We start from the raw sequence: 25,272 nt of genomic DNA on the forward strand, positions 1-25,272 counted from the left end.
GAATGGGCTTATCTCACGAACTACTGAAGCAATTTGGCACACATAAGAAGTAGACCACGTGAAGGATCATAGGCTATTTTTTGTGGACTTATTTGTCTGTGAAATATCTAATTTACGCGGGCGAAGCCGCGCGGAACATTATATTTTACGTGGTCATGACATCACCCGTAAACGGTTGGAACCATTTTGCTGAAATTTGGTATAAAGATACTGTGAGTCCCGAAAAAGAACATAGGATACATTTTGTCCCGGAAAAATGTACGGTTACTGCACAATATATGATTTGCGCGTACACTATTCAATCTATTTTGATGAAATTTGGTATGGCAATACTCGGTCTCGGGAAAGGACAAGGGATTCTTTTTATCCCGGAAAATATACGGTTCCCGCACAATGAACTTTTATGATTCTCGCCTAAACTATTTAATCTATTTTGATGAAATTTGGCATGGACATTGGAGATACTAATTTGAATCTGAGACAAGGAATGTTTTTGTCCCGGAAAAATGTGCGGTTCCCATACAATTTACTTTTCTGATTTGCGCGTAAACGATTCAATCGATGTACGGGAACAACTATAAACTAAAGTCCACGCGGACGAAGTCGCGGGCAACAGCTAGTATAATATAATGTAGGTACTGTCCTTTACTGTTTTCGACTTTCGTACAAGGCTGGAGGCAGCCAAAGTTATATCGGGCAAAGCAGACTTCCTTGTCAAATCCTTCTGTTTATGTCTGATTGCAGTAGAAGTGAGTCATATTATTATGGTCAATTATAAAATATGTCATCTACTTAGTAACCTGACAAAATGATATGTATGATATGACGTTTTCTAGATCGCCTATAAGTCCTATAAGAAGCATAGTTTTGTACAAGGCTGAATGAAGGTTGATGAATATCTTAGAAAATTTCGTACAGTTCGCTAGCAGCAAACCGCAATAAAATTGATCAAAGTGTAACACACAATGCATATTCATCCAGCTATTTATAAGCCACATTTGCATAGCTTAAGGAGCTTCCTGTCACCTGTGAGCGCAGTTTCCTCATTCACAATCCCTCAGGTATCAGCGTTGAGGCGATGAATAAGAATTTGTCGGCCCACAAAATTACGTTTTACATTGAGAATTGAGATGGTTTGTTGCACTTTATGTAGTACATAATATTATAAAATACCTACACCTTGTCGAAAACAATAACGGAAGCAATAAGTAATAACCTTTTGGTTATTGGCTTTTTATATAAACTTTGTAATATAAGAAATTAAGAATTCGAACATAATAGCGCGAGCGTAAAAAGATTCCAACATCAGGATGAACTGTCGAATTGTTATCAAGTATTTCATTACTTGACATGACTTAGGTTTTAGAATATTAGCTCGGACTCCTACCCTTTGGGGCATAACAGTCTAGTGAGTCATCAGTCATCACTCATCACTTACGTCCTTTTTGGTAGAGGACAAGGATGTCTGGGACCACGTAGCCTATAACGATTATCGAGTTGACTGACGTTTAATGCCTTAATAATTAAATATTCAAATTCTAAAGCCCGTTGTACACATTGGGCCAACGTGTAGACTGCAGACTACGGATTGTCGCTACTAACTTGTAGTCAAGTAGCCCTCTACATCTACACTCTACACGTTGGCTCAATGCGCTGGTTCATTGCCTCAGGGCCGCGCCACACCGGAACGGCAGCGGCGAGGCGAGCACTTTCAGTGTCATATGATTTTAAACTTTATCTTCATTATGCATTATTATATCAACAAACGTGCGAAAAATTGAACAAAGTCACATTAAAAACAAAAAACCTTAAATATCGATGCCAACGACTGGACAAGACAAGAACAGCGACCTGTCGATTAATTAAAAGACTTGGTTTTTACACAAAAAATGTCAGGCTAATATCGACTGTCCCACAAAACCAGTTCGGTAGACAGTAACGGTAACCAAAACAAAACAGCTGTGAAATCTATACCTGCAAGCCATTGGTGATCTATAACGTTTCGTGTTTGTGACTCATAACAATGAGAAGTTTTATATTTTTTAAGGTGATACCTACTACCTAGACGCTAAAACTCTAATCTCTGTCTCTACCATCAACGTTACAATTTAATAATAAAAGCGTAAAAAAGTTGTTATAGTTAACTACGATATAAATAAAATAAATTAACCATGTCTGTTATTAATTATTATGCATCCATATTCTACACTGCTTGATTGCAATTTGCATTTTAGAAATAAGATTAATGTGTCCTAACTCACGGGAATTAAGGAAAACTTTCATAACGACAGGAAGGAAACTTAATATAAAAATAAATGTTCAATAACCGCTATTTTCCCCTTACAGTCTAAAGATTATTGGTTAAAACTTTAAAAGTGTATTTTTTTTTTATTAAATAATATGCAAACGAGCAAACGAGTCACCTAATGGAAAGCAACTTCCGTCGCCCATGGACACTCGCAGCATCAGAAGAGCTGCAGGTGCGTTGACGGCCTTTTAAGAGGGAATAGGGTAATAGTGGAGGGTGGGGAAGGGAATAGGGGAGGTTAGGGAAAGAAATATGGGAGGGTAGGGAAGGGAAAATGGTAGGGGATTGGGCCTCCGGCAAACTCACTCACTCGGCGAAACACAGCGCAAGCGCTGTTTCACGCCGGTTTTCTGTGAGCCCGTGGTATTTCTCCGGTCGAGCCGGCCCATTCGTGATGTACGTATGCACTGATTAATTGGGTATTGTGCACATAACATAATATTACGCTTAGTACAAAACAATTTTGGGCACTACTTATCCTAAACAATTTAGGAATAAGTACTAAGTAGTATCTCAAATTGTTTTGTATTAAGCGTATCCGTATGTTATCATGATGATATTACATAGAAACAATTTATTCATACATTCAATTCATACAAAGATAACCCGTCCCTACTCCCAGTGTCAAGAAACCGGAAACTAGTTCATCTATCTGTTAAAATATTTACATTGCTCTTCATTAATTATTTAATGTGTGTTCTTCGTACAATGGGAGAGATAATGATTAATGACTAATCACACAATAACGACGATCTATACTAATATTATAAATGCGAAAGTATCTCTGTCTGTCTGTCTGTCTGTCTGTCTGTCTGTCTGTCTGTCTGTCTCGCTTTCACGCCAAAACTACTGAACCGATTGCAATGAAATTTTGTACACAGTTATTCTAGAGTCTGAGAAAGGACATAGGCTACATTTTGATGTGGGAAAATATCTTATTTCCATGAAAATATCGATGAAAATTACTTCGCATTGCGCGTGGCCAGCGCTCATCCCGGGGGTCCTGGGTTCGAGTCCCGCAGGCGGAACAAAAAGTTTTCAATGTTCCTGGGTCTTGGATGTGTATTAAAATAATATTTCAAAAATCTTAAATATATTTTATGTATAATATTATAAAAAATCCAGAAATATATCGACGCGATGCAATGAACATTTTAGTTCTAATACGATTCAACAGATGGCGCTTTTTTTTTACTTCGTTGTAACAGAACTAATCATACTTATTAGTTATTATGTTTTTGTTTATAGTTTTTAATACGTTAGAATATTATGTTTAATAATATTATCACTTGCTATAATAATAATCAATCTATCTTATCTTATAGAACTCCTACTGCATTTCTAAGGAGTTCGAGTGTGTTGTGTTGGCCTATATTCCATCCAGAAAATATTTTTACATTTTAATTCTAATATATGAAAACAGATGGCGCTTTATTTTTTACTTCATTATTATAACAGAACTAATCATACCTACTTTATTATATATTATTGTTTTTATTCATAACTAGCTGTTGCCCGCGACTTCGTCCGCGTGGACTTTAGTTTATAGCGCGCGGTGTCAACAAAATTTGTGTCAAATTTAAAAACTTTTTAAAACCCTGGTAAGTGGTACCCCTCTTAGGGCCGCGCAGCGCGCTACACCGGAATGGCAGCGCTGAAAGTGCTCGCCTCGCCGCTGCCATTCCGGTGTAGCGCGGCCCTTAATTAATCAAAATACCCAAAAACAGCTGTGCAGTGTGCACATAATCTGTACTCATATTATGAATGCGAAAGTATCTCTGTCTGTCTGTCTGTCTGTCAGTCTCGCTTTCACGCCAAACGCCAAAACTACCGAACCGATTGTAATGAAATTTTGTATACTGATAGTCTAAAGCCTGAGAAAGGACATAGGCTACTTTTTTACTGGAAAAAAGGGTTGTAAGGGTCGTAAATTTGTTCAAAAAATTCATAATAGATGGCGCCGTGCGTGTTCTACATCGCGCTGACGCTTGCTCGATTTTTTTCGATTGTTATATCTATTCTACGATATTAAATAACTCAGTACTTTATCTGTGCAGGCAGTGACGTAACCTTAAGACCAAATTTCACCAACGACTGTTAAAGTTAATGCTCGAATTAGTATCACGTTAGCTGTTTCGTTTTTCATATGAATGAAAGAGAAGACAGGATATTTTAACAAGCTGTTAACACTAACAGACGTTGGTGAAATTGGGGCTAAACCTATCAATGATAAATAGTTTATGGGTAAAGTTGTGTAATTGGGGGGCTAAATAAGCTTTAAAATTTGGCATAATATATAAAGTTTAACATACAAAAATGAAGTACTTATTGTTTGCACACTGCACAGCTGTATTGATTTAAGGGGTACCAGGGTTTTTTTATAAAAGCTTTTGACACCAATTTTGTTGACATCGCGCGCTATAAACTGAAGTCCACGCGGACGAAGTCGCGGGCAACAGCTAGTTGTTATATAAGTTAAGCTAATTGTTTCACAAGAAGATGACACAGTATTATTAACTTGATTATTTTCTTCGCATACACTGATGAAGGCGAATTTTAATTCCTCTTACACACTGCGACTTTTAACAGCGATGCAGTCGCGACACCAGCAATTTTTGTATCGATGCTGTCGCGCGTTAGTATCTATACAGTTGCGCGTTAGCATCGATACACACTCGCGAGACCATAGATTTTTGCATTGATTTTGCTTCTGCATCGCGACAGTATAGTAAAAGGAGGGGAAGTAAGTTATCTTCATACAAAGGCACCGCGCGCGGCTTGTATGTGTGCGCCATAGTATCAATGCGTCGCCACGTACGGCACACAACAAAATCTCGGCGGTACCAGCCTTATAAAACTGACCGAGATTTATAATATAGTTAGATTGATAGATATGGCGCACACATACAAGCCGCGCGCGGTGCCTTTGTATGAAGATAACTTACTTCCCCTCCTTTTACTATGGCGACAGCATCGCTACTGTATCGCGACTGTATCGGTGCATAAAGTAGCGCAAGTGTGTAAAGGTGGACCATTTGCGACTGCGTCGATGCTGCATCGCTGATAAAAAGTCGCAGTGTGTAAGGGGCCTAATTGAGAAGTGACTTAAAAGTTTTACTAGATGGAACTAACTTCATTTTGTATTGTAAACGCTAAAAATTTTGCAGCTTACCGGAAGTTGTGTCTAGAGCTGAATGGCAGGAAGGAAGGCATATTATGCATTATGCATGTATTTATTACTCGATAGCTAAATTAATCTAGATACATAATATTATAAAGCTGAAGAGTTTGTTTAAACGCGCTATTATCTCACGAACTAGTTTATTTCAATAATGTCCGCTGAATAATTCGCTATTTCACAGGCATTATCTTACGAGTTACGCCTAAGCCTTGATGTTTGTAATGTACTGATTTTAACAGATAGTCAAAGTGCCCTTCTTCATATCTTACTATATACTTCTAGCAAGAGATGCGTAGCTTTAGCTTATAATATATTAAGTAATCTCTGCCAAGCCAATAGAGAAGGTAAAAATATAGTTCTCCAATGGATACCATGAACCATCCCACATTGGTCTGTATGGAAACGAAGAGGCTGACAAAAAGAGCTACGGTGGAGGGTGAAGAGGTGAGTCTTTTGCCTAGCTATTCTGATTTTTTTTATAAATATAAATGAAAATGTTTTGCTTTTTTTAAAGAATACTTCGATGAGCGATCTAAACACAAGGGTATATGGTATAAAAACATTCAGTGTGAGCCTCTTAGTATACCATGGTTCTCAGTTTCTAATTTAAGTAGGCAGCAAATAGTCACTTTCCGATCACATTGCGATCCGGGCACATTCCTTGTAACAGTTTTGGATCTTTAATGAGGAAAGTGGAGTCGCCCAACTGTGAGGAATGTGGTGTGCGGGATGATATCTACCACTGGTCCACTGCTTGATGGAGTGTTTCCGTAACGCAAACTTTAGTGTAATATTAGCATATTTCATAGCATTTTAGCTGAGCCTTCTTATGATGTTGCTAGAATGCTATATAATTTTAACTATATTTCGGAATACATAATTATAAATTGTTATAGTTTATTTAGCATAAGGTACGATGGGATTGACATCGTCTTTCTGTACAAAAATCCCTTTAAAAAATAAAGAAAAAAAATCTCACGAACTACTGGACCGTTTTTTTTTTAATCTGGATATTATTGTGTAGACGTAAAGGCTTCTTTTTTTGCGGAAAAATGTACGGTTCTCAAAAAATTCCTTATTCACGTTAACGGACCTGCGCGGAACGTCTAGACTAGAATCTAGATTCTAGAGTCTAGTAGTAGACAGAGGTTACAGATAACGTAATTAGTAAGTGTAAAATCCCCCTTATGTCCTGGATTCCTTCATTGATCTATGATGTAAATTACCTATTTATCAGCTTTACTATTTATAGATAGATACATTTTAGCGCCTATACCTATATGGGGATATAGGGCTGTAATCAAAATTAATGTCGACACACTCATTTTAAATTAGGATTGTTTGACTCAACTCTCATTTGTCCCGCAAAAAATTGCGGCCTGAAGTCTCAAACAAGTATTCGCGACAAAACTCTCTAGAGGAACTACTTTACGAACTATTTATTATGAAGTATGAACTATGAACTACTTTATTACCAGTAAAAGGAGCCATTATGTACACTAAAGTATGCATGACTCAATCATCTAGAGACGGAACGGGGCTTGGATTAAACAAAGTTATAAAAGTGTTTATTTACGATGCCGGAGGAAGGGCAGTTAATTCAGGAAGCGCGGCGTAGTCGCACAGAAAATAGCTCGTGACTATACCCCAGTTATAGTTAGACTAGATGTTCCGCGCGGCTTCGTCCGCGTAATTTAGGAATTTCACGGAAACCGCACATTTTTCCGCAAAAAAAGAAACCTATCATGTCCTTTCACGTAGTCTATTCTTCATGTGTGCCAAATAACATAAAAATTGTTCCAGTACGTTCAAACAAGCCCTTTCAAATAATTTCCCCCCGTTTTTTTCACATTTTCCTCTATTTCTTCGCTCCTATTAGTATTAGCGTGATAAAATATAGCCTATAGCTTTCCTCGATAAATGGGCTATCTAACACTGAACGAATTTTTCAAATCGGACCAGTAGTTCCTGAGATAAGCGCGTTCAAACAAACAAACAAACAAACAAACTCTTCCCAATTATAATATTAGTATAGATTTTTTTTAATTAATTTAAGTCAGATTTTTTTGCACCAGTGTTTGGAGGAGGTCACAAATAGCTTAAATTCAAAAACTCAACCAAATCCGACGTGTGCGTTAGCGGCCATATTGGTTTGAAGGTCCAATCTTTTTTTAACTATATCTCCTTTATTTTTTATATTTTTAAGAAAATTATAAGCATCAAATTTGTCGCAAATTTGATTTTCTACAACTTTAGTCCTTATAATTTTTATTGTAAAATCAATATTTACGGAAATAACTGCAAAAACAAGTCAAAGTATAATTTCGACCTGTTCGACCTGTATTGCGATTTGCGATTATTATCAAATACAAAAAGAAAATACAGAAATAAACTTGAAGCTCATTAAAATAACCGCAATTAAAATTAATACTTCGCTGTCTGTCCGTCTGTCTGTCTCCACTCTCCAGGCTTCAAGAACCGTGATGGGTAGAGACTTGAATTTTTCAGATATTATGTATTTTGTTTCCCTCTATAACATATTTTGATGGGGCTGCCATATAACAAACAGGATTTTAGTGACCTTTTTTGCTAAATACTTAAGACAGTTAAAATATGCATAAAATATTTAATTGTATTTGTACTTTAATAATTAATAATAAAATTAAAATAAAATAAATATTTAGGGGGCTCCCATACAAAAAGCACAAATTTTTGTCTATCTTTGCCTTATAATAGTACGGAACTGTTCATGAGCGAGTCCGACTCACACTTGGCCAATTTTTTAATAATGATTCAGGTGTAGGTTGTGCGGTAATTGTTATAGGGTCTAATTCATGATCAGAAATATTCAGTTTTATCCAGTCGCTTGGGTCCCGGTACATTTATCATAGATGTAGGAGCTTAAAATATATTAATTTCTAAAAAGTCATAAAAATCAAATTTGCAGAAAATTTAATGATCTATCACCTACAACTTTGTTTAGCTACAATTATTATTTTCGCTTAATTTGATAATAATTGACATACAAGCGAAATTATACTTTGACTTTTTTTTGCATTTATCTCCGTAAATATTGATTTTACTATGAAAATTATAAGAACTCAAATGACCACACCACCACAATGACCATGACCATGAACATAGGTGCAAAAAAAATTCTGACTATAATTAATTTCAGATTCCCATACAAGGCTGAACTAACTCTACCGGGCTACTAGAGCACTCTAACGACAGAGCAACCGTGCGAACGCCGCGCCGACCGCTATTAGTGAACTAGCTGGTGCTGCCTTCGTTCATTTAGCCAAGGGCCAAGACTATTTTCAATGACTTTTTTTTTATAAATTAACATTTGCGTCTGCTAAAGACATCCGCCGTGCAGGCTAGCTACATGTAGCCTTGATTCATGACCAGTGCCGAATTTATATTATTATGAGAGTAGGCCACTTTATTTCCGCCACCCTGTGAATCTCTGTGGACACTGCCCCTAGGCCGTGGCCTATAACGGCTTATTTATAAATCCGGGGCTGTTCATGGCATAGGATGAGCAAAACCATATAGAATCAATTTACCTTTAAACATTTTAAGCAAAATGTATGTTGGCACGGCAACACTCGGGAGGATGTGTCTAGCCTCTCCAGACACACGGAGCACTCAAGGAGGTCATTTAGTAGACCTTCATCCATCACGGTTGGACTCTGAAACAATAAATGCAAGATCAATAAGTAGCTTTGTTTTTTGACAAAGATTTACAATACTTACATATTCTGCATTAGGCTACATTTCCACTAGAGATGTGTTGCAAGGAATCAGGGGTGTTCTGCCGTATCAGCAGTATCAATTATAATTTATACTGGGCCCCCAGCCTATGGGGCGCGTAAGCAAAAATTAATAAAAACTTTTTAAATTTCAGAAATGAGAAAAGTAAAAAAAGTAATTTCTTTTTTCCCCAAGTAAAGTGTGCATTCAAATTTTAAGAAAAGAGGCAGAATCTTTAGAAAAACTAAAGTCATCATCAGCTATGAATGATTTAATTAATCAGTTTGCCAAAAAAAGGCAAGGAGAGTTAATATTAAATTTGAGTTGTTTTTAAAAATGTGACAGTTAAATAATTATGAATTAATATTTCTTTTAATTTTATGCATTTTTATATATATACAAAGTTCTGGCCACTTTGTTTTATACTTATAATTTCGCTGCACCTGGGTGCCGCATAACAATTGAAAATCTATGGTGTCTGTGATACCCACAATTGAGGTATTACAGGATTGTGTGTTGTGCGAAGTGTTGTTTGATATTAGAATAATAATAAAAAATATAGAGGTTTTTTCTTAAAGGTACTATTCACCTTATTTAAGCTAGCAGGCATAATTTTATCTTTAATTTACAAAGGATAATCACATTTGAACTATAATATAATTTTAAAAGGGAATAGGGCTTCCTACTTAAAACAGGATGATACAATATTTAAAATCAGAAATATTTGTACAGTTCAATAATATATTTTGAATCTATTTTACTTTTTATTAAGTATATTTTTTCTACTTAATCAACAATAATTCTAATTTTTTACATGTTTTATAAACAAATTTCCAGTGTAGCATCAGATGATGATTAATCATAATTTTCAGTAGTATACTTTCAGGCTGTTAGAAAAAGGATTATTGAACTGCTCGACTTGAATATATTGTCCGATATGCTATTCTTTTAAGGGTATAGTAGCAAGAAAAGAATTTACAGTACTATTTAGGTGTGATAACATACTACAAGATTCAGAATGGTTGTATCTTAAATAGTGCTGTTTTATATTTAAAGAGAAACATAGTTCATTTACAAAAATACACGAAAAGCTAAGCCAGAACGTATCAACTAAACGGGATATTTCGTTTCTAACATTCCAAGCATTCTTGTATTTTTAGTTTGCCAATGAAACAAATAGTAACACAATTTTGTCTCAAAACGTTGATGACTCACCGAGTGTTTTAAATTCCTACGTTATAAGCGGGAATTCGGTCCATTATTGCCCAGTAACAACTATACCAGGATTCCACCCAGAAGCACTCACTTTAACTTTCATTACACACCAACATTGTTACTATTCACATCACTATCACAACATGAATTAATAAGCAGTAGAAATAACAATCAACAAAAATTCGACAACTTGCCGCGATATTCAGTAATTACTGTGAGAAAAATCTTTCGTTGTTACAAAAAAAGCAATAAAATTTCACGCACAAATGCCATTCCCTTCCCATCGCTTGAGACAGGAAAGTTCAGTCTTCGATTTTCATTCACTCAACAAGTCGCACCGGTCTCCTTCACCTTCTATTTATTCTAAAAGATTGTAAAGATTTGCCATTGGCTATTAACTTCAAATTACAGCCAGTGACGGATTAACCTTAATCAAATAGGGCATCACATCTCCAGGATTTAATATCAATAGTTTGCACCAATTTCACTCCAAACAAGCAATAAAATTATCTCTATTCTTATTAATAGTAATATTTTCCGTAATTACCTTTTTTATTAATTTTTTTTTATTATAAAATGTGCGAAGTTCATTTCTTTTCTTAAAATGGACCCCGAGCGAAACTATATTCTGTCAAGAAAGTGAAGAAATTAAAAAGTGGCAACATAGTAGTGTCAAATTCTTTTTTTTAGATTGATTTGATGGATTTTATTAATTTGAATGACACTACGATGTTGCCACTTTTTAATTTCTTCACTCTCTTGACAAATGACTTAGGGCATCAAGTAGTCTTAATCCGTCACTGGGGGCAGCTTACCTATTTCGAGCAGATGGTCGGGCTGGTATATTGAAACAAAAAAATCATGAAAATTTACTTTTTTTAATCTCACTGAAAAGATATTATTTTGTTTCCAAGTTCCAACACTTCATTTTGCGCAGAGTAGGTAACAGGTTTTTAATTCTCACTTGCCAGAAAAATTGACGTTTATTTTATCTTCTGGGGGGGCAGCTCTCTCCCCCCCTGCCTGGGTACGCCCATGTTCAATGTTATACACTGTGGTTGTACTGTATGACCATCCTAATACAAAATGTACTGAAAAGTGAAAACAGATTGCGCAATAACGCATGCGTTATTATCGACCGATAATAACGCGCCTGTGTGCGGAAGCCATAATGCTTTGGCTTTAAGACTGCTCTTTAGTAAAAAAAATTGACAGCAGTTCGGCTTACGGCTACTTCATTCAATCTACATTCACTTAAAAAGAAGAAGATTGAAAATAGCAAAATAAATCAAATTCGGCTTGTTCGCGTAGATAAAATTCAGTTTTATTGCAATAATGTCTAGAGATAAAAGTGTGTGGTTCGCTGAAGAAATACTGCTTGACGCTAAGCTCATCAATTTCCAATTAGAAACTGGAGAATGGGATGCTGTTGAGGAAATGTTACGTGCTGAAGCCCAGCTGTCCAGAGACGCAGAAACTGGGAGATTGAGGCCGTAAGTTTATTTATATTATAAACATAACCTAGTAATTGAAAAGGAGCTTAGAAGAATTACTCGAATTGTAAGTTGTTTGTCTTGTTTTTAGAAAGAAAGCATCAGAATATACCCTTCGTCTCATTGCTGAAGTGCTTCACATAATGAGGTTAGACGTCGAGCAAGCATCTTACAACCGCAGTACATTGGCTGTGGCGGAACAATGTTTACGCTTAGTAAGATCGTGTGCTGCTGCAGGAACTAAGATGCAAACCTACATATCTAAAGAGCTCTCTATACTTGACTCAATGTATATTTTGGCTTCTGAGTACCATAATCCGAGTGTTGATTTTATCAATGAAGAATTACAAAAGAAATATGAGTCTTGTATGACAGTACTCGTTCAGACTTTAGGAAACCTAGTTGTAAATAATCCTTATAACCAAATCATGATCTGGACAAAATTTGATTCAACAATACTGAATTGTTTGGTTGGACAAAATGAAAAAATTGCATCTGCTGCGGCTATGATTGTATACAACATATTGCTGGGTCAACCAAATGTATTTCCTGAGGATATAACACTCCTCAATTCACTTGGATACATGTACATAAGTGGCAACACTGAGTATCCTCACTTGATCATTGAATATCTTATTGGTGTTGAGAATGCATATATTGAGAAACTATATGCAAAATTAGACCCCGAATGTAGAATGCTAGTGCTCAATTTGGCTTACAACATTCTCATGTCTACAGAGTCGCAAGACATAAATGTATCTGTTAATTTTGTAAAATTTATGGCTCATGAGTTCAAAAGAAAATCTGATTGTATACTAAAAACAGTAGACAAGTATGTTGAGACAATTGAGCCTCAGGAGGTGGTGTTCCTACTAGAGATCATAGCTACGGCCTCTAGTATGGACACATACATGGATTGTCTACAAAGTGACACATCTTTATTTATCAACTGCGCTTGTAAGTTGTTACTTGTAATTATTTCAATACAAATAAATTGAAACGTCTTCTTGGAACTAACCAAAACTGTAGTACAAATTTTATACTTTTCCATATTTTGTGCTTAGGTAGGTCTAGATTTTTTAGATAAAAAAATTATAATTATTTTTTATTTCAGTTCTTTTAAGAGCCATTCACAAATTAGGAAAAGAAAGTAATAACTTTTTCTCATCAATAAATAAGTTATATGAGGCAACTGGCAAGCAGTTTGTTAGTGATGAGATTACACCAGCAGTAAACATCCCAACCAGTAGTGAGTACCATAATATTTTACCATAAAATTACTTCAACATATAACAGTCTATTTAAAATATTGTATTAAATATCAGTTTCCTTTACTCAGGCGCGGTCCGAAGGGGGGGGTCACATGGGACATGACCCCCCCCCCCCCAAAATCTAAGGTGAAATTGAAAAATCTCAAAATCTTGCCAGATGATAAAAGAAAATTTCTAGCTATTCCCTAACCACCACTGCGTCTGACCTTAGACATCTGTCAACCCAGAACCGTCCGAGGGTGCAGATCATAGTTCCTCAATGGTGCAGATAAAAAAAAAGATTAGTGTAGTGACTATAGTGAGTGACCCCCCCCCCCCCCCCCCAATTTCAGGCTGCGACCGCGCCTGCCTTTACTTATAAGTTCTCATAAATTATGATTTTTTTTAGATCCACTGTGTAAAAATGATTCAGCTGACAACATGCTGTCCTGCAATGAAACTCAATCAGAATGCACAGAATCTGAAAGTAGTGAACAATACTTTGAATGCAATGACAATATTCAATTTATGGATAAGTTTGACAATGTGAACAATTTGGAAAACTTACAGACATTAAAGTTTGACATGCTGGACAAAAATTCTAAAGAATATAACACAAACATGAATGACCTTACTAAGGTCGCATTTAAAAGGAGCAGCTCAGTACCAAAATCTGATGATAGAACGTTGACCGTGTTGCCAACAAGAAGGATAAGTCTCGAACACAAAATTGATATAGGCGATGACAATGAACCTCCACTTATTATTGACGCTCAATCGCCGACAGCGACAATGAACACTATAACTGAAGTAATCCCTGTAGGTCTTCAACCAAAATTAGACCTACAAGAGGGCAGCAGAACAGACTCTCAGGACAGTTCTCCAAATGATCCACCCACAGAAATACACGTACCAAAAGCTGAAACGAAGGAAGTCAAATCCTCACCCAGTGAAATATCACCACCATTGTCAGAAGTGCAGCATGAAACTGAATCTCAAAAACAGTCGCCAGATACGCCAAAAGAAGTAAAGAAAAGTCAGAATTTGTCCACAGACTTTGATTTGAGTGAGCAGCTACAAAAGATTTTGGGCATATCGTCAGAAAAAACACGTACGGATAGTTCTAATATTGAAAAGAAAAATGAGGCAGTTAAGGAAGTAAAAATTGCAGATGATAGTACTACTAACAAAATACCATTTGTTAAAATCGACTCACCAGAATCACATAAAACAAGGTAAGATATAATTTTACTTACGACTTACAAAATAAGTAATAACTAGAGATAGAAAACTTTTTTGTGTTGTTTCTCAAAAATGTTCCAATACAAATATCTCGGTCTGTTTAATTTCAAGACTTGGGGCTATAGACATGACTACGGAAAAGAAGCCTGTTACAAATGTGGAGACTGTTGAGCAGCATGTTTCATTTGGTTTCAAAGCAACATTAGTAAGGACTCTTGCAAATTTATGCTGGAAAAACCAGGAAAACAAAAGACAGGTAAATTGGCTGTATGGCTTATTATGTAGAATAATATTTTTGTTACTTTAAATAAGTACATGAATTATTAGTTTAAACAAAGTTTCTACCAAAGAAATAAATATTAAAATAAATGTATTTACATTCTTATATTTAAATGTAAAAAAAATATGGTTTCAGATAAGAGAATTGGAAGTCATACCAGTGCTGCTTGATTGTTGTAACATTGATGCCAGAAATCCATGTATCCTTTTAACTCTTATTTATTTACTTAATTTTATCTTTGACGAAAATGTATTCAACATGACGTGAATTGTAATTAATATCCCCCTAGTATATGAAAATTAGTATTTTTTTTTTTTATGAAATAAGGTGGCAAACGAGCAAACGGGTCACCTGATGGAAAGCAACTTCCGTCGCCCATGGACACTCGCAGCCTCAGAAGAGCTGCAAGTGCGTTACCGGCCTTTTAAGAGGGAATAGGGTAATAGAGGAGGGTAGGGAAGGGAAGGGAATAGTTGAGGGTAGGGAAGGGAATAGGGTAGAGGTGGGCCTCCGGTAAACTCACTCACTCGGCGAAACACAGCGCAAACGCTGTTTCACGCCGGTTTTCTGTGAGAACGTGGTATTTTTCCGGTCGAGCCTGCACATTCGTGCCGAAGCATGGCTCTCCCACGTATAAATTGTTTCAATCTTGTTTTTCTAATAAGATTTCCTATGAATTGACAGTAATTATGCAGTGGGTTATATTCGCAGTACGCAACCTTTGTGAAAACTGCCCAGAAAATCAGGTAAATGTTACATTGTTTTTTAGAATTTTGAGATTTTAAGCAATTGAATATTTAAACAATTATTAGTGAGTCAAATTAGGACTAACTAAGCTATTTTGGTACTGGTTTTCTTATTAATAAAACCGTGTTTGTTTGGACTTTTTTTTAATTTTTTGTTGATTTTCAGGAAGTTATATCAAAGATGACCCTTCAAGGTCCCATGGATAATGAGTTATTGCAAGAGATGGGCTTAACACTACACACTGATGCAAATGACAATTCTATTAGAATTGTTCCATTGCAGAGAAGCTAAGTTGTTGGCCACTAATCATAATAATTAATATTGTCCGTAGTTGTATTTAAAGTGCTATTATGTAGCTACTATTAAAGGAGATGAGTTGGAGGGTGAATAATGGGCTACGCTGTTCCCGCAAAATGTAACATGTTTTCTGATGGTTTTCTGTTAACATTACACTTACTGCATGTAATATGAGAGAGTTCTCTATACTTACTGTATTAGGTCAAGACTTAGAAGTAAGTACTTATTATTTAAAAAAAAAAATATTTATGTTACAATAAAATATTAAAGTGCAGTATAATTATTACCACAGTAATTGTAGTTTTATTTTAAATTTAACCAGGATATAATTTTATATGTAATGTTATTGTAAACGCGCATAAAAGAGGATATAAACCAAGTAGGTAATAGTATAGCAATATTAGTCCCTACAGTAACGAAACGCCTTTGACCACAGATTACTAGTATATATTTGCCTTTGACCGTTGACGTCGCACGATGCCGCCACCGATGACAGGTACCCTCGGAACATTAACTAAAGCAGGTACCGAGCAGATATGCCAGGGTTGCCACGAAACGAGAAATAAAATATTGTGCTTGTAAATTGTAATGCAAATGTTATCATTTAATCTGTTTAATCAGCGTGTTATATTTACATAATATTTATTTATTTTGTTTATTTTAAAAACTTTATGCACATATAGGTACAAAGGTGGACTCAATGCCGTATGGCATCATCTACCAGTCAACCTTTGGGCGATACAAGGACAAAGTTGTATAGGTGCCAGTCGAGTTGAAAGAGGAAAGGACAGAAAAAAAAAATATTATATTTATAAAATATATATTGTATAATATTATACTATACTTATAATATATATATTATCACACATAAAATTATATATATATATATATATATATATATATATAATATATTACGTAATATATTATTATATAATAACTACCTATATTATAATAATATATAGTTGAACAATGATGATGCTAAAAATATTATAAATATTAATTTATGCCATAAATTATGAAAACTAAGAGTCTGCCAACTGTTTCAAGTAAAACTCACGTACCCTGCGCATTCATGAAGCCCTAAGCGGCCGCATCCGGCCGCGATAACAATAGATAAGCTATTGTGTCTCGTTATTCCACGATCCAGCCCCGGGCGGCAAATTCAGGGGGCGGCCAAATTCACACTTCACGGACCAATGGACAAGTCATCATTTATTTAACTTTGACCACGGAATAAATTTTATTCCGTGGTCAAAGTTAAATATTTAATAATAGCACAAGTACAGCAATTTCATGGCCATATTAACTTGACAGATACCCTGAGCGCGGAGTGAGACGTGCTGCACGAACAGTTTATTATTCGCGAGGCGCGTAGGCATAGTTCAAAATACGCGTCCGGCTCCCGCTCGCTTTTAAACCCTACCCTGTTAAATATAATAGATCCTACATATTGATAGCTGAAATTATATGGATGATAAAGGGGTGAATTTCCCAAACGGCTTTTTTTTGTCTTCGTTGAAATTACTATTAAAAAAAGGGAATATTGTTGTAAATTATTTATTTACTATTCAATGGGTAGCTATAGGATTGTGGCAAAAATATAATATGCCTAGGACTATTACAAAGGTAGAAATAAATAACTTGAAGATCTATTTTTATCAAATCGGTGCTGTCCCTCTACTTTTTTTACAAACAAAAACGCTTACATACTAGAAAAATATGAATAATTTAAGGGTATAACTTATATTATTTCGTAGAATATTAGTTAATCTATTATTATATACCATATTTTATTACACAATTAACGACTATAGTTACTTAAAGGCACAAATGTACTTGTCCTGAGAATTTTCCTCATATCGCTGGATAAAAGAAATTTGAGCATTACTTTTCATCGACGAGTCGGGCAGTCTCCCCACCCCAATTTTAATTTACTCCTTAGTGTGTGCTTCCACGCAGTCAAGACAGATTTTCGTCAAACCGCTGCATATTCGTGCCAACAATATAAGTATGCCATTAAAATGTTCTCGGGCAATTATTTTATAATATCGGTGATTGAATTTTTTAAATGTAATTAATAGTTTTAATATTGTTGTTTGGTTCTAATGAATGTATTAAGTGATTAAGCTTCATTATCTGTAACCAAATTTATCTTAGATATAATGCATTTTTTATAATTTCCTAAAAAGTGCGTTTTTTCTCACGTCGCTGCTCTCACATCGGTGTAATCGGTGGTCATTTTAACCACCGATATGATAATTTACACCGAAATTATAAGAAAAAACGAATCGGTGTCTTAAATCTAATATCGGTGTTTGGAATCATGACCAACGCACAGTTTTGTCACATCGGTGGATTGCTTTAATAAAGGCAACGATGATAAATTTTATTATTTTATTTATTCTATATCCCTACATCAAATGACTGGATTTCCCAAACCGCTTTTTTGCGCGGCAATACTGAAAGCTATCTTATTTTTTCAAGATATCGTTTTCCTTTTTGATTTTAAAAGTAAAACATAACGCTTATAATTTGGGCCTATCTTTATTTTTTTTTTCAATAATTATTATTTTCCAAGAAAATAATTTCCACCAAAATTGGAAATCGCCTATAAATTATGTATTTATAGGCGATTTCCAATTTTGGTGGCTTGTCGCCGAACTATTTTACTCAATATCTAGACCGATTAACAGAAAACTTGATACTGGATTAGATTTTTATTTTTATGTAGTCGTTTTATATAGTTGACTTTTCATAATATATAAATTTTATTGTTCTAACTTCTGTAGTTGAGTTTTTATGACACAGTTCCTAAACTCTTAAATTTAATTTAAAATACTCTTAATTAAATTTAAAAATTTTTAAATTTTGGTGGGATTTACGAAACGTTGTTTCTAAAAAATACAATCGATCTAAGCATAAAAAATACGACATTTACTTCATTCAGCCACACGCTAACCCGTTTAGGAGGTGGCTGTGGGCTGGGTCGTACCAGTTTCCAGCCAGAAATGAAAGAAAACCGTTTTATCACAAAACCTCCGATTTTATGCAATTTTGGTGTACTTAAATTATCCTACTTGTGGCAATAATATCATGTTGTTATTTTGAATATCGGTAGAGTTTTGGTTTGTATATAGTTAAGTTAATGTGCTATAACTTTAGTGCACGAATTTTTTTTTGTGAGTATTTTTCTCGCAAATTCCAATTTTGGTTGGTAAATTTTGGTGGGTAAGAGGGTGTGTAATTTATATTGTAAAACATTTTAAAAATATTTTAATTTTATTTTAAGCACCCTGTTCTTGATCGAAATAAATACATAAATATAATATTATAAAAATAATATTATCACAACGCTGGATTAGTATGTCATTTCGGTGGTTAAGCTTATCATATCGGTGCACAGAAATAAAAATCGGTGCCGGTTTATCATATCGGTGGAAACCAGAATTCAAACTGAATTTTCTCCTTAGTCTTAAATGATACGTTAATGATATTAAATTTGTGAACATTTTGTATCCTAAAGAATACATAAAACCTGAAAAGTATATAAAATATGTATAAATAAAAAAGTTCACCGATATGATAAAAAAAAAGGTAATTTGTTGAAATTCACCCAAAAAATAAACATAAGTAGGTAGGCGGGGCGGCATTTTTTAGTTTTTGCCCCGCCTAAAAAAAATTGAAGATCCGGGGCTGCCACGATCGATGGGTTAAAAGTATCTCTGGTTTTTGACATCCTAATTTCCGGAGGAAGAGCGTTCCAGAGGAGAATAGCCTGGATATTAAAAGAAGAGTGGACGGAACTTGACTTGTAAGAAGGGCAACTTTAAAGCTGATTTGAAGTGGATCGGAGGTTTTGATCGTGCCTGCTGCAACGGTATTGAAAGTGAGGGGCGAGATATTTGGAAGTATGGGGATGATGCAGCAGTGAATATAGCACACACAGTGCCTGCACAGAGCGGCGCTGACGTACTGGTAACCAGTGTAGCTTGGAGCGATACGAAGAAACATGGTCGTATTTTCGAAGGTTGAATATGAATCGGAGGCAATTATTAAACAATCGGTCGAGTTTATCGAGTTTGTCGGCATTAAGATCTAAACAGCACACGTCACCATAGTTAATTATAGGAAAGATAAGGGACTGGACCAGCAAGGTCTTGACCGGAGTGGAAAGGAAATTTTTGAGCCGGTAGATGAATCGTACATATTATGTCGTACTGCCAGATATTTACCTGAAACTTTATTTTTAGATGATTTTAGTTCTCTATTTAAAAAATTAATTAACCCATCAAGCCCCATAAGCTCACCGGTGAGCGAGACACAATAGAATAACAATAGATTTCCAAGGATCCACGAATCACGATCGAAGGATTAAAATAATGAAGACGCATTCGAAATTTCGAATATATAAAATATCCAATAATTAATCACACGTCAGGTGTAACAGAACCACTTCAAAACTCTTATTACGTGCGCGGTAAGGGCGCGGTATGTTACACTTGATATGTGTACCTGGGTAGGTAGGTACTAATTAGTATGTAACAGGGTACACTTCTTACAACGTAAACAATAAAACAGAGATGCAAATACATGCCACCAAGGCCAACACAATATTAGTGTAAACTGTGAGCCGATATTTATGAAAATTTAAATCTGTTTTGTTTTTTTAATCAGATTTACATCCGTACACTGAACATTTATTATAATATCCCATTGTAGGATATAAGATAAGGTTATCGTTTTACAACACAAAATTCGTAGACAACGCGCCAACGTCACCCCTGTGGGCGCAGGTACACAAACTCCGCGAGTTTGTGTACGCGGGCCCGCACCGCCCGCTTCCCCGCGGGAATCTATATCTATATATATCATCTCTTTCAAATCAATCTAAGAAAAAAGGGATGACACTACGATGTTGCCACTTTTTAATTTCGTGACTTTTTGATAGACTGTACTTTTATAAAAAAAAACAAAAATTAAGAAAACGCATTTTTGCCATTTGTTTGCAATACAATATTTTTACAACTAAAAGTTAATAATTTTTATTCTTTATAAACACCTAGCTTATAAAAAAAATCTGATTTGCCCCCCCACCCTGGCCCAGAACCTGGGTAATTTGCCTCCCCCTGGCCCAGAACCTGGGTATATGTATATCAGGGTTGCCAGATCAAAGACCTATCAAATCGCCACTTCGCGATAAAAAGATAGCCCAAAGTAGCCCAATAAAAAAGAAACACGGTAATTAAACGTAATGTCAATAAAACGTATGAATAATATTATATGCTACTGTTCTATTACATTAGAGTTATGTATTTACATGTAATTTTATCAATATTTTAAGGAGACTTGCTTCGTTTAATTCAAGAAGCTTATATAATATAACATAAGATTCTTGGTTTAATTGGATACTTGTAAATTTGCATTAGTGGTAACGAGTTGTTTTTATTTTTTGGGGTTTTTTTCCCAACTATAAAAGTGACATTTAGCAATGAAAATCTATAATTCATAGTATTTATTTTAAAATTATGTATTTACAAATAAAAAAATGTTTTATGCATATTAATCGTCATCTGCTGCAAAAAGTTGGATGGCGTCGAGCAAATTACGATCCAACATATCTACTCAGTATATATATGTACTAGCTGTTGCCCGCGACTTCGTCCGCGTGGACTTCAGTTTATAGCGCGCGATGTCAACAAAATTGGTGTCAAAAGCTTTTATAAAAAAAACCCTGGTACCCCTTAAATCAAAACAGCTGTGCAGTGTGCACATAATATTTCATTTTTTTTAATTAAACTTTATAATATATTATGCCAAATTTTAAAGCTTATTTAGCCCTCCAATTACACAACTTTACCCATAAACTATTTATCATTGATAGGGTTACGTCACTGTATACAGGGTGTAACAAAAACAAGTGATAATAATTTAGGGTGTGTACGTGTTCCCTGTAGAGAGTTCACTGTGAAAGTAGCAGCGCTGAAAGACCAAAAATTTTTTTCACTTTTGTATGGGGAAACTCGTGACGCTCGGGCACTTGCCCATACAAAAGTGAAAAAAAATTTTGGTCTTTCATCGCTGCTACTTTCACAATGAAATCTCTACAGGGAACTCGTACACACCCTAAAGTATTATCACTTGTTTTTGTTACACCCTGTATATAGTATAATATAAAGTACTGACTTATTAAATAATGTAAAAAAGAAATAACAATCGAAAAAAATCGAAACTCAAATTCACGATGATACCACCTCTTATAGAAAGATGTTGGGCAAGCGTTAACGCGATGTAAGAGATGTAAGGCGCCATCTAGTATGAATTTTTGGAACTAACTTAATTTGAACAAATTTTCGTATTTTCACCCTCTTACAACCCTTTTTTCCAGTAAAAAAGTAGCCTATGTCCTTTCTCAGGCTTAAGACTATCTGTATACAAAATTTCATTACAATCGGTTCGGTAGTTTTGGCGTGAAAGCGAGACAGACGGACAGACAGAGATACTTTCGCATTTATAATATTAGTATAGATTATCTATGATATCTACTGCCTCTCTCTCACAGAACACTAACACTCCTACCGGAGCTCTCTCTGCTCCTGAACAGAATGATATTCAACAGCCATCCACGCGGCGAACCACAGATTATGAGTGAAAGTGGCCGCGCATAGACAACGCATCGCTGCGTTCGTTGATATTATGGCCGCGTTCACGAAAATACAATAGTAGGCAGTAGCCCAATAGGCGATAAGTAAAAAACCGTGTCGCCCAACAGGCGATAAGTCGCCATTCCAAATTTTTTGTAGCCGCGGAGGACCGCAAAATAGCCCAATTGGCTACTTGTCGCCCAATCTGGCAACCCTGATGTATATTTCTGATCATTTTACATAAACTTGTAGTTTAGCAAAAGCTCCATCTAGTGGTCAATAGATAAAAATGTTACATCCGGAAAATGGAAAATATACAAGTATCATATCACCATAGTCATTGTAGACAATATGGTCCTAGATTCATGCATACCCGGAATGGTCCTACTTGACATTGACATATTAAAATTATGTCATCTGTGATTATGTCAATGCCAGAAATGACAGTGTCATTTGTCGCCTGTCGAGTGTCGGTATTCACTTGGTATTCACACCCTACGTTCCAGATGACGTTGAAACGCTAACGCTCAAGACTGTAGTTTTTCCCGTTCCACTAGCATGTGAGCGTCAGTGATACAAACCCAAGTGGAACGGATTATGGATCGTTTTGAGCGTTTTGAGAAAAGTTTAAAAAAAGAACTATAATTTTTTTTTATACATAGGTACATTGAACCGAACTTGGATATTACGATCCTTTTCTTCAAGTCGTAAATAAAAGTAATTGTTTATAGTTACATTTATTTTACAAATAAAATACATAATATTATATTTGTTTCGTTTTTAGTATTACATTTTTTAATATTTTAATATAGTTAAACTTTTATTACTTAAGTATATGTATTTGAGTTTTCACATTGAATCATATATTAATAACAAAACCACATACGTTGAATATTGACTATTGTCACATATTATAAACGTTAGGTAACAATACCGCGTAATTCTTAGTCAAGTACGAGGTCAACAGGTATAGGAGAGATGAAAATTAGTATTATATTTTATAAGAAATCATTTGACCTTTCATTTAAAACAATTTATTTTCCAATCAAAATATTTCATAAAATGTTATTTCATTTAATATACATATTTCAATTAAAATATTATTTGTAATGAAATAATATAAAGTTTTTTGTCTCTACTCTGTCGTGAAAACTTTCCAAACATGGCTTTCGCGATATAGTTACGTTAAAATTAAAAAAAAAACTAGAACGACCACTTTGACCCATCTTCATCGAGGGTCGTTTAGAGCGAAAATGATGACGTCATGAGTGACGTCATAGCCGCGATCAACACGACCGCGGTCGTCAAATGGAACGGCAGAAGGGGACGTTTTGAGCGTTTTGGTCAAAATTAACGTCTTCTGGAACGCAGCCACAGTATAATAATTATATTAAGTCTATGGTATTCACTTTTCAAAATTTCTGGAAAAATTATTGAACTTTATTTGTGTTGTGCCTGACTTAAAAATTTCCAAAAATATAAGCTACTAACATGGTCAAAATAGCTTTACAAATAAAAGCTTCCTTGGAGTGTATTGAGAAGCTGTATACGAACCACCCCCATTATCAGTGGTTCCTAAAATTGAAATGCGGCAGCTGTGGAGAAGTCTCTGAAAAGTTCCACGACCTAACAGAAGCAGATAAAGTTCCACAGAAGCACAATAGATCGGAGACAAATTTATTAATAAAATGTAAACTATGTTCACGAGAAAACAGTATCGACGTGATCGAGGGAAGTAATGGTATGTATACAGTATAAATAGTGATATAAAAAGCTACCGGTGTTCAGTTATCCACCGAGCAAGTAGAATAGTTTTTTATTAATTAGTACATAATATATTATATTATTAATTTGGTAGTATATTACATTTAGAGCAAAATAAATGGAAACTTCTTGGCAGCCAAGTTCAAAGCAGCAATTTTGATCAATTACGAGATTTTAGTGTATAATAAATGAGTTCTCATATTTTAGGGGCGCTCACTAATAATGACACCAACAAGTTCAAGACAATTGTCATATTTGACTGTAGAGGAGTTGAACCTGTTGATTTTGAACCTAAATCTGGCTGGATTGCAGAGTCTGAGGAAAATGGTTTGTTTTTTCTAATATTATGTTTTTTAGTTTGTGGGTTGAAAAAAATATGTAATCAAATTGTTAATACTTCATGTTATAATATTAAATACAAAATACAATGGATTTAGATCTTTACAACTACTTTACAGGTAAGAAATTTGAGGATGTTGATCTAACAGAGAAAGAATGGGCTGATTATGATGAGAAAAACCAGACATCAGTAGGAATTTATGAATTAGAATGGCAGTTTGTTAAAGTTAAGTAACTCCAATAGAGAACAGTTTGAGGAGAATGCATTTAATCTATGAGGTATTTATATTTTGAAATATATTTTATACAATATGTATCAACTCTTTTTTTACAAACCTTTTTTATCCACATTATAATCTAGAAAAAACGTAACCTGAATTTGATTATGGAAACCTTTCGTTTCGCTCAGGGCAAAGATAATTTTTGCCGCCCTTTACATAAAGAAAAACACTAAGGCCAGGCATGCACCTGCCTGGCCGCCGTGCGTGGCAGGTGCGCGTGGACTATGGCAGTTTCATACTAAAGTATCTATCTCGATGGCCGTCGCGACCTGGCCACTGCAGTTTGGCCACTAGCCCGGGCTAAGTCATAAGCTTTTTTTGGGAATAGGTGGAATATGCGAGTAAAATACATGTACATACTTAAATATTTTACTTACCTTGGAAGTAAAATTCTCAAACTTGGGACGTGGATGGCTTTTTGGATGGAGATTGGAAGATAGGAATAAGTCAATTTTGCTGCCCCCCTTTTTGCCGCTTT

The 25,272-nt window shown here is 35.1% G+C and overlaps 3 protein-coding genes and 1 long non-coding RNA gene across 5 annotated transcripts in view; 3 read left to right on the forward strand and 1 right to left on the reverse strand.

Annotated features, from left to right (window-relative positions):
• Window positions 1-10,751, reverse strand: part of LOC121726358 (E3 ubiquitin-protein ligase SH3RF3) — a 26,318-nt gene extending 15,567 nt beyond the window's left edge. For both annotated transcript variants that reach the window (XM_042113687.1, XM_042113686.1), the window contains exons 1-2: window positions 10,461-10,751; window positions 9,059-9,184 (exon numbers count right to left, since the gene is read on the reverse strand). In XM_042113687.1, coding sequence (XP_041969621.1) covers window positions 9,059-9,172 — 114 coding nt within the window. In that variant the 5' untranslated portion in view covers window positions 9,173-9,184; window positions 10,461-10,751. The remainder of the gene's footprint in view (window positions 1-9,058; window positions 9,185-10,460) is intronic.
• On the forward strand, window positions 10,257-16,033 carry LOC121726384. The gene is made up of 3 exons (XR_006035527.1): window positions 10,257-10,266; window positions 11,400-11,409; window positions 15,841-16,033. It is a non-coding gene; the product is annotated as an uncharacterized LOC121726384 (long non-coding RNA).
• LOC121726361 (ataxin-10) lies at window positions 11,717-15,831 on the forward strand. The gene is made up of 8 exons (XM_042113698.1): window positions 11,717-11,953; window positions 12,045-12,910; window positions 13,068-13,202; window positions 13,613-14,438; window positions 14,557-14,701; window positions 14,861-14,924; window positions 15,410-15,471; window positions 15,638-15,831. Exons 1-8 carry the CDS (start codon window positions 11,796-11,798, stop codon window positions 15,761-15,763), a joined length of 2,382 nt encoding a protein of 793 aa, XP_041969632.1. The 5' UTR covers window positions 11,717-11,795; the 3' UTR covers window positions 15,764-15,831.
• A 7,787-nt stretch (window positions 16,034-23,820) lies between the features above and the next one.
• On the forward strand, window positions 23,821-24,829 carry LOC121726378 (UPF0587 protein GA18326). Its single transcript, XM_042113723.1, has 3 exons — window positions 23,821-24,151; window positions 24,382-24,501; window positions 24,633-24,829. Exons 1-3 carry the CDS (start codon window positions 23,902-23,904, stop codon window positions 24,746-24,748), a joined length of 486 nt encoding a protein of 161 aa, XP_041969657.1. The 5' UTR covers window positions 23,821-23,901; the 3' UTR covers window positions 24,749-24,829.
• The last annotated feature ends 443 nt before the right edge of the window (window positions 24,830-25,272 follow it).

The sequence above is a fragment of the Aricia agestis genome, chromosome 4 (assembly GCF_905147365.1).
Source record: "Aricia agestis chromosome 4, ilAriAges1.1, whole genome shotgun sequence".
NCBI lineage: Eukaryota > Metazoa > Arthropoda > Insecta > Lepidoptera > Lycaenidae > Aricia > Aricia agestis.

Excerpts from the sequence above, each read along its gene's own strand:
- LOC121726361 (XM_042113698.1), top strand. The coding sequence starts at position 11,796 with ATGTCTAGAGATAAAAGTGTGTGGTTCGCTGAAGAAATACTGCTTGAC. Across the intron at positions 14,439-14,556 it reads CCAGAATCACATAAAACAAG|ACTTGGGGCTATAGACATGA; the intron begins GTAAGATATAAT and ends TTTAATTTCAAG. Across the intron at positions 14,702-14,860 it reads ACCAGGAAAACAAAAGACAG|ATAAGAGAATTGGAAGTCAT; the intron begins GTAAATTGGCTG and ends ATATGGTTTCAG.
- LOC121726378 (XM_042113723.1), top strand. The coding sequence starts at position 23,902 with ATGGTCAAAATAGCTTTACAAATAAAAGCTTCCTTGGAGTGTATTGAG. Across the intron at positions 24,152-24,381 it reads CGTGATCGAGGGAAGTAATG|GGGCGCTCACTAATAATGAC; the intron begins GTATGTATACAG and ends CTCATATTTTAG. Across the intron at positions 24,502-24,632 it reads TGCAGAGTCTGAGGAAAATG|GTAAGAAATTTGAGGATGTT; the intron begins GTTTGTTTTTTC and ends ACTACTTTACAG.